The sequence below is a fragment of the Gigantopelta aegis genome, chromosome 3 (genome assembly GCF_016097555.1).
Source record: "Gigantopelta aegis isolate Gae_Host chromosome 3, Gae_host_genome, whole genome shotgun sequence".
In the NCBI taxonomy this organism is placed as follows: domain Eukaryota; kingdom Metazoa; phylum Mollusca; class Gastropoda; order Neomphalida; family Peltospiridae; genus Gigantopelta; species Gigantopelta aegis.
In genome coordinates, this window is record NC_054701.1 from 77,265,778 (window position 1) to 77,275,802 (window position 10,025).

The 10,025-nt window shown below is 36.7% G+C and overlaps 1 protein-coding gene across 1 annotated transcript; it reads right to left on the reverse strand.

Moving 5' to 3' along the window:
• Positions 1-7,030: 7,030 nt before the first annotated feature.
• Positions 7,031-9,505, reverse strand: LOC121392761 (toll-like receptor 13). Its single transcript, XM_041523851.1, has one exon. The coding sequence runs from the start codon at positions 9,389-9,391 to the stop codon at positions 7,175-7,177; it is 2,217 nt and encodes a 738-aa protein (XP_041379785.1). The 5' UTR covers positions 9,392-9,505; the 3' UTR covers positions 7,031-7,174.
• Positions 9,506-10,025: the final 520 nt, after the last annotated feature.

Consider the following 10,025-nt stretch of genomic DNA (forward strand, 5'->3'; position numbering starts at 1 on the left):
ACAGGTTCACTTTCATCTGTTACGTATCAGCGACAGTCGTTATACATCGAGACCGGCCACGGAGGTGATGTGGTTAAGCCATCGGACGTAAGGCTGGTAGGTTCAGGGTTCGCAGTCCGGTTCCGGCTCTCGCTCAGAGCGAGTTTTAACGACTCGGTGGGTAGGTGAAAGACCACTACACCCTCTTCTCTCTCACTAACCACTAATATCTAACCCACTGTCCTAGACAGACAGCCCAGATAGCTGAGGTGCGTGCCCAGGACAGCGTGCTTGAACCTTAATTGGATATAAGCACGAAAATAAATTGAAATGAATACGTATACCAGCAAGTATAAAGGGAGATAATTTGTGATGACTTAAGGCTTCGTCTTGCTTTTAAAACATTGAAATGGTGTGTTCTAATCTATCTAAGTATATTTTACCTTTGTATAACACATACGAGCGTAAATATTTATTTGCTGATCTCTGTATCAAAATAAAAACAAAATATCACAAATCAAGAGTTTATTTTAATCTTTATTATCGGATTTGCTACAAAATAAAACACAATATAAATGTAAGCGTGAGTAACAATAATTTCCTATCCATGACAGGCGTTAGTTAAAACAGTTTGCTCTGAATGTGCACGTTAATCCCTATAACATAACATAACACAACACTAATTAAAAGACAAAATACTATGAACATGGTGTTCTTTTTATCCGTCGTCATGAAAAATAAATCATCATTATAAAACATACAGTGAAAAAAGTTACACTGTAAAATATTTGTTTAAAATTAAAAACATTTTTTTTAGTTTCGAATATTATCTTGCCATATATACTCCTGTAAAACATCTACTGTGGAATCCTTTATTTTCGTAGGCTTAAATTTTCGTTAGATACATAAATTCGTATCACTTGTGTTCTTAAATTCGTTGACTGCACTAGTCCACGAATTACACGAAAATTAGATCACCACGAAAACCAGTGATTTCAGAGTATACTCTTTCAGTATGACCCATTTTGTACCGCCTGCGAAGCAAATATATTAATGCTTCTAGAACCAGTGTTCGTCCAGTATCATATTGCCAACAAAGCAAACGTCGTTTACATTGATTAGACCTGGCCTAAGTTCAGCCAGCGAATGTTTCGCTAACGTTCGCGAACTATTTGATTGGTTCCCGGCGTGGCCATTTGGTTGAACATGAAGCGCATAAACCAGTCTAGCGGATGTTAGCGACAAGCGGTTGACTGAACTTACCTCCAGAATTCTTTTCAAACAACTTCAATAACTTAATCAAATAAGACGTGTGCCATTCAATTGGGACCACAGAAACACAAACATGAACACACATTCGTCAAGATAAGGTAACTATGGACAAATTAAAACATTGTTTATAAATACGAAAGGCTGAGCATGGCTTATCAAACAATATGCTTTTGGGGTGAAAACCACAATTGAAGCTGGGCTTTTTTTATAGGGTGGGGGAGGGGTGCGGGACATAGCCCAGTGGAAAGCTATTTCTCGTTCCACCCAATGCACCACGACTGGTATATCAAATGCCGTGGTATGTGCTATCCTGTCTGTAGGATAGTGCATATAACAGATCCCTTGCTACTAATGGAAAATTGCTACTAACGAAAAATCAATGTTAAACAAAACAAACTTCAAAATATTTTCTAATGATTGTCATAGTCGAATACAACATATCACAAAAATACAACTCTATAAAATAGCAACACAACCATAGAAATCTAGGTTTTAAATAAAATCCAACTAATGTCATAAAAAAATGCTATTTTGTTAATAAAATAATTGATATGAGAAGTGATTTTCTCGAAATTTGCAAAATGTTGTTACTCTTTTTACATTAAAAAAAATATGTACACAAAGACATCCGATTGATCTATTAATATGTGAACTTTATGCGCAGGTGGCCGATATATAGAGGTAAAATACATCTATACATCTGTCTATCTATATATCTATATCTATATTTTATATATACAATGTATATAATATAAAACACTACCACCAACAGTTCAGTAATTTAATGACATGTTTTAGCAGAGAGAGAGAGAGAGAGAGAGAGAGAGAGAGAGAGAGAGAGAGAGAGAGAGAGAGAGAGAGAGAGAGAGACAGACAGAGACAGACACACAGAGAGTTGCGTTTAGACCGGTGGTTATGAATGTCACGTTTATCAAAATAGTATAACAACAAATAGAATGAGATGCACACACAGTGGGCACAAATTACCAGTGGGATAGATTGACTTGATATCGCCTTCCATATGGCAGATAAATATTATTGATTGTACTATTAACAAACAGAATCCCTAAGGCAACAATGTTAATGTATGTGGCTAAAACACCATACCTTCCTCAAAGTATTAACTGAAGAAAGTGGAACCTTTCATCATGAATTTCATGACTCATTTTCAATATACACTTAGTAGCATGACGTCACAGCACCCCTAGTTTGGCACCGAAATGTAAAATAATTATGTACTTAATTGTTTTACAGTTTGGCTGTACATGTTTCAAGCATTTTGGTCCGTAGGTACTAAATGAAGACAATTACATACATTTAGTGCCCAGATAAACTAAATGTTTAACAACACGCACTGTTATATTTATCATCAATGGCAGAACTGGCAGTATTACGTGTTTTATTAAAAGTTAAGGTGACTTCGAACTTTGACCCAGCCAGATATTTAGTATAGTGCTACATATACGGGTATAATCGCCTCAAGTAAATTTACTTATATATATTTTTAAATGACCCAGTTAAAGAGACATTCCTGAGTTGCTGCAATTTTTAAGATGTTATCGACTAACAGAGACTTTTTAACGATTGTAGTTACATATCAAATATATTGGTCTGCATAAAATAGGTTAAATTTTATTTTATTTCATAAAATATATTTTTTCGTACGAAATTATTTGAAAACAAAATCCAGTTTGGGCTTCTTACAAATATTAAGACGACAAGAAACATATTGAATATACAGACATTAATATTCCAAACAAGAAAACATATTTAATATTAAGTTTAATCGCAGAAATATTTTATTAGTCGGAAACATCTTACAATGCAGCAAACTCAGGAATGTCCCTTTAACAGAATTACTGAACTATTTTTTAGCATCTATTATCTCTATTTCACGTGTCTGTAAAACAAATAACAAAAGCGCGAATTGCTAAATAAAACACACATACACGCACACGCACACACACTGCAATAACAGTTGTTGCTAATACCCTAGCAGATGAAAACAGACAAAATACTCTAACAGACGAAAAGAGACGAAAGCAACATAACACAAAGGTTATCTATCCATGTATTTATATTAATATTTACAGTACCAATCAGTGCTAATATTCTAATGGACAAAAACAACATGATACAAAAGTTATCTATCCTTGCCAAGCATCGCAATTAAAAATAGATAAATAATTATTGAAAAAAACCCATCATTATTATTATTTTTTTTTTTTTAGAATTATATAAATTACACAGGATAAACGATGTTTTAATTAAATAAATGATAAACGATTTTTAAAATTAAATAAATGTAAAATGTTTTTTTCCCCACTACTGCGATCATCTAAAGAAAATCAAAACGTTTAAACATATGCGATGCACCTGACTTTCTTTAAAAAAGAACATTGGAAATGAATATTTTATATTTTAAAAAAAATCCTGTATCAACTGTAATCATGATGCATCCAAACAATATGTGTTGAATAAAACATTTCTTTCTTTTTTTCCAAACAATATGTATTACCATTGTAAGGCAAAATTTTATGATTCAAGACTCCCCAACCTTGACATTGTCAGTTTCATTAGGGAGTAAAAAATATTTAAAATAAAATAAAATAAAAATAAAACAGGTTATCTATCTATGTTATTTCTACTCATCTTATTTACTATACTATGTACAGGTTTACGAGCCAAACGCATCTCAAACACAGTAGAAAGACGCAGTCTTTTCCCATTCCAGTTAATAATCTACAACGTTCAAAGAGTTTATCACAAAGGCCGTTAAACGTGCTAGACATTCCGCGAAATTGTGCTGCTAAAAGAACCATAGTGCTAACCAAAAAACAGGAGTTGTCTTTGTGACAAAAGTGTTTTTTTTCCTGTCAACTATTGGACCAATTTCGACAAATTATATATTATATATTAGGACACTCAAGAAGGTCGAGTAAAACTGTATTTTCAGGTGACGCTAACAGAAACGTTTCTTTTCATTTATCAAGGACATCTTGTTACTTGAATTTGCTGAAATAAAATAATGAGTTTGTGCTTGTTCGTGAAAAAAACAAGAAGAATCAACACCCCCTCAAAAAACAACAACAACAAACAAACAAAAAACAACAACAAAAAACCCACAGAAAATACACCACCAAAACAAAACACCAAAAAAACAACAACAAAAACATAACAACAAACCCAAGCACCAACGAAACTACGGTTTATACAAAATTTCGACCAATTTACCCAATTATTGTAATAAATCTGTTGTATTTTCCTAGATTCCATTTTAGAAATATGAGTACACGATGTTGACAGATACGTTTTGACATCAGTTGTGATATTTCCCGACGCAGGCCTTTTAAAATTGCGAGAACGATCGTATCGTTAATGGGTCGGTCGCGCAAATTTAATTTTTTGCGTAACCCGTGTTTCGTTCGCACATTATATTAAAAACAAGATTTACATTATCAAGATTGCTTTCGCAATAAAGAATAGGTTACCTGTATTAGTTTTTGTGTAACCCATAAATACTAGTAGTTTTTACAAATTGTCACATCTCTGAGGCCTATTTCCACTGTGTTAAATAATATGCAATAAAATAACGTACGTTCCTGCTGAATATGCAATGTTTTCAAGCAGCTTCGCGAATTCAAAGAATAATAGTGTCTGGACCATTGCTTATAAAAATTTATACTTTTGGCGCCATTTTTCTTTTACAAAATCTAAGTACAGGCGGGTGTGCAGGAAATTGTTCAGCGGCTCAAAACAGTGATGAGCGAAGATTTTAGTGTCTGGTCATGCTCCCTGGCACACGCGCCTTTAATGATCGTTCAAATACCAATTAAGTGGTTAAACCTTCCAAATGTCCTTGAACATGAACCCAAATAATTTACTAGCAATCTTGTGTTCAAAATTTGTTAATTATTCATAATACATGTATGTTGTCATCATCTCCAATCCAAAGACCCGTTCTTTCCCACCTTTTTATTTTATAAATATATGTAAAATCCTCAGATTCTTGCTAATCTCAATGTTGTACGCCCACCTTTTTATATTATAACAATATGTTATATCCTCAAATTTTTGCTAATGTCAATATTGTCACGCCCACCTTTTTATCTTATAAATATATGTTATATCCTTAGATCCTTGCTAATGTCAATGTTGTCACGCCCACCTTTTTATAGTATAACAATATGCTATATCTTCAGATCCATGCTAATGTCTATGTTCTCACGCCCATCTTTACTCTCCTTCAGAATATTTTTGGACGTCCGTAACGCTTTATACTTTCATACATTTCAACTTATTTTCGTGCTTATATCCCATTAAGGTTCAAGCACGCTGTCCTTGGCAGACACCTCAGCTGTCTGGTCTGTTTGTCCAGAACAGTGGGTTAGTTATTAATTGTAAGTGGTTAGTGAGAGAGAAGAGGGTGTAGTGGCCTTACACCTACTCATTGAGTCGTTGAGTCTGGGTGAACCCTGTACCTACCAGCCTTATGTCCGATGGCTTAACCACGACGTCACCGAGCCCGGTGTTTTATTCTCAATAACTGTTAACTTTTATACACATTATATAGTAGTAAAAAAAAACGTCGAGGGCCACGTGAACAGTGCATCTGGAGTGGGATAGCGCATTCGCTCTGTCAGTGGTGCAAAAAACGCTTTTGCAGCCGTTGGATGACAGAATGGCTCACTTATATGTGTCTTGCTCTTATCTCATGGATACGCCCAGAGGCGGATCTAGGGGGGGGGGGGGGGGGAGGGGCCCGCCCACCCCTAAATTTTGCAATAATTGTATTATATATTAATTTTCGTTGTTTTTTTACGATCCCCTCCAAACCTCACCCAAAATTCCCTTGGCATTCCACCTCGTGTCACTGTCCCCCCCAAAAATGGATTTTCTGGATCCGCCACTGACGCCATCATTCAGGTTACGTCTTTGTGGCATGGTTATCCAAAGTCAGATTGCAAAGATATTTATATGCTCCCAACCCCAATCAGATATGAAAAGTGTTAACATAAAAAATCTAGATTTTGCACAATGTTTTTTTCTTTTTTTTCTTTCAGGCATGCTCAATAACTAAACAAGCTGTGAGTAAAAGGCTGCACTGTTTTAACCACGTCTGTAACCTATTTGTTATTATCTGACACCGTTCCTGAATATTGTTTTAATTTTTTTTAAAGTCAGATGAAGTTTGATATAGGCCCTTAATTTGTTGTGACTAATATATATCGTATAACTAAGCTATCGATAACTAAAAAAATAATATTCAAGAAGTCTTGTGATATCATCAGATGGGCATGACGTGTGTGTAGTTAACGTCTTGACCCAGTTGTTCAATGCGTAGTTAAATTTAACCCTGGGTTAGTGTAATATTTTCCTTTTATTTATTTCTGCTCAAATACAAAATAACCTTTAAATTTGATTATGTAATTGATACCTTTAGTTGTTCCAAATCAAGTTTCAGCATTATGTTTTCAATTATTAATTATGTTGATTCAGTTTTGGATTTTCAAAATATCTGTTAACCACTGGTTAAAGGGACATTCCTGAGTTTGCTGCAATTTATAAGATGTTATCGACTAAAAGAGACTTTTTAACGATTGTAATTACAGTAGTGGCTGTATATTAAATGTGTTTCTGATCGTTCTAATATTTGTACTATGTTAAATTTCATTTTATTTCCTAAAATATTTTTTTTTCATACGTACGAAATTATTAGAAGACAAAATCCATTTTGGGCTTCTTACAAATATTAGGACGACCAGAAACACATTGAATATACAGACAATGATATTCAAAACAAGAAAATATATTTGATTGTAAGTTTAATCGTAGAACTATTTTATTAGTCGGAAACATCTTACAATGCAGCAAACTCAGGAATGTCCCTTTAAGGTAAACTAACTTTTTGAACAACTGTCCCTTATCTGTTCTTATTCATCTCATGTAATAAACGCCGCCTACATCCGTCCTGTCCGTCTTGCCACTGAATGCGACCGGGATTGGCGAGCAAAGGTCGTAGAGGTTTGAATACATTTGGTGTAGAGACAGTTTCCCGAACTACGACGATCACTTTTTTCTCCATGTTTAGCGCCATCCTGGTTTCAAACTGACACCACTCTCTTCTCGCAAAATCATTGGACACGACCAGAATCACTTTCTTGCTTTTTACCATGAAATTCCTTATATTGTCGGCAACCAGACTACCTGGGAGGAAATCTCGCTGGTGGATACACAACTTTATGTTGTGATCTGTCTCAAGAAATGGTACCAATTCATTGATCACCCAGGTGCTATCGGTATCGCAGTACACCACAAAGGCGTCATAGACAAACTGTTCATCTCTCCCCGACAAACGCTGGTACTGAGGTTTCGAGTAGATGTAAGAGCGGAGCCTCCAACGACAACGGTACACGACCACCAGCGCGACAACCAATAGCAACACGAAGCATCCGATGACTGCACTTGCAATGATGTAAGCATTCGACTGGTAATTGTGGCATTCGGCGTAAGTCGGGTTGTACTTATCCAATCTAAGAGGTTTTGGAGCCGCACACCAATAGCTCTCTGGATACTTCACAAATTTAACAGTTTTATTTTTTATTACTTCAGTCATCCAAGTGCGAAACCACTGCAGTTCGCACGTGCAAAGGAAGTCGTTGTTGCCCAGGTTAACAGTCTTGAGACTTGCCCTCGTTTCAAAAGGAAAGGACGTTTCATTAATAAGCCGTATTCCGTTTTTATTAAGATTTATGTATTTCAGGTGCGTCAGATTAGCAAATGTTGTGCTGTTCCACGTAGCCAAATGATTTGTCGCTAGAATCAATGCTTCTAGTGTATGCATCTCTGACAAAGAGGCAGGGAGTGCCTTTAATTTAGTGTTTTGCAGATCTAATTTTTTAACAGCTTTCAGCTGCGAAAACATTTCGCTCAACGAACTAGCGGGAAGCATGTCAAGGTGGGTGTTTTGAAGATTCAGTTTGGACAGCTTAGGTACCCACTGAAAAGGAAGATTCCCAGGAAACATTATGCTAGATAGCCTGTAATTGTGAGATAAATCTAAGTCCAAAAGAGAGTCGGAATAAAACGCCAGTTCGTCAATTTCTGTCAGTTCCTGATGGCTCATCTGTAAAACTTTTAAATTCTTCATACTTCTGAAGGTATTATTTGGAAGAACCTTCATTCCATTGTATCCCAGATAGAGATATTTAACATTTTCGAGACACGAAAACGATGAATTATCCAGTGACTGTATACTATTGCTGCCCAAGTTCACCCTCTCAAGTTCTCTGTAACGAGCACTGCCATTGGACAAACAGAAATCGGGTATTTCCGTCAGCCGATTGCTGCTGAGATGCAAACCTCTAAGATTCACGTTGCTGCTCGAAAAGAATGTGATGCTATTGTAGCTGATGTTCAGCTGATTTAATACTGACAGCCCTTGCAGAAGAGAGTCATTATCAAACACGTGCTCCAGAATGTTGTCGCTGAGATCAATATGCACGATGTGGTCTTTCAGATCTAGAAACATATCTCGAGGAAGAGCAGCTATACCCATTCTTCTGAGGACAATCGACTGCAACCGGTTGCTAAGAGCCCGAAACGCGTCTCTCAGCATGTTCGCCGGTATCCGATTTCCCGAAAGGTCGAGTTTCTGAAGCACGGTGAAGTCCGTGAATGCGTCGCTGGACAGCCGAGTGATGTTATCAGAGCGTAGAGTCATGGAAAGGAGGCGACATTTTGAAACTGGAGACAACACCTTCCTGTTTACGAGTGGTATGTTGCCGTTTAAGAAGATGAAACGTCTGATGTTCTCCGGTAGACTCGGTATTTCCGTCAAACCAAAGTCTTTCTCTCCACAGACGGCTGTGGATCCACGGCAGGTACAGACGTGGGGACAGTCAAGGCCGGTGGATGACGTTGATGCGGTGCAGCGCGAGTTAAGTAGGATCACACAAACCATGTACAACAGCCAAATCATATTTGTTTCCTGAGGAAAAAGAAAAAAAAGATGAAAAAGAAAACTGTTGTATACTGACGTTAGAAGACCTGATTGAGCAATCATTACATTAAATGGTTGAGGGAGTGGAACATCTTGGGTAGTTGGGACATTTTGATCTGCTACAGGACTGGTGTGCATAGGCGAAACAAAGACGTCTTAATGTGGCGAGCTCTAGACTGAGAATATATGGCCTGGGTGTTCAGGTCAGGTCAGGTCATAGGTTTTAACGTGCATATTCAGAACAAGCTGTTGTAGCACACGCCTGTCATGGTCGCAGGTGTCAACTTTCGAGTCATAAAATTTCGTCTTTCAGTTTCGTATTACATTTTTAACGAATTTTGTTTCCAGGTTTCTTCGCTGTTTGTTTTTACACCTTCTCGCTTTTCTATATGTTATGGGTCGGCATTTAGCTCATTCGGTTGAGTTGTCGCTTGGGGTGTTTGCGTCGTAGGATCGAATCACCGCTGTGGATCCATTCAACTGATTGTGTTTTTACTCGTTCAGATCAGTGCACCACAACTAGTCAAAGGCCGTGGTATGTACTTTCCTGTCTGTGAAAAAGTGCATATGAAAGATCGTTTGCTGTATTAAGAAAAATGTAGCGGGTTTCCTCTGATGACTACGTTTAAGAATTACCAAATGTCTGACATCCAATTGCCGATAATTAATTAATTAATGTGTTCTAGTGGTGTCATTAAACAGAACGAACATTCTATATGTTATATACAAATTATTATACGAGTCGGGGTGCTTGATTCGCTTCAGAGTTTTG

Excerpts from the sequence above, each read along its gene's own strand:
- LOC121392761 (XM_041523851.1), bottom strand. The coding sequence starts at position 9,391 with ATGCACACCAGTCCTGTAGCAGATCAAAATGTCCCAACTACCCAAGAT.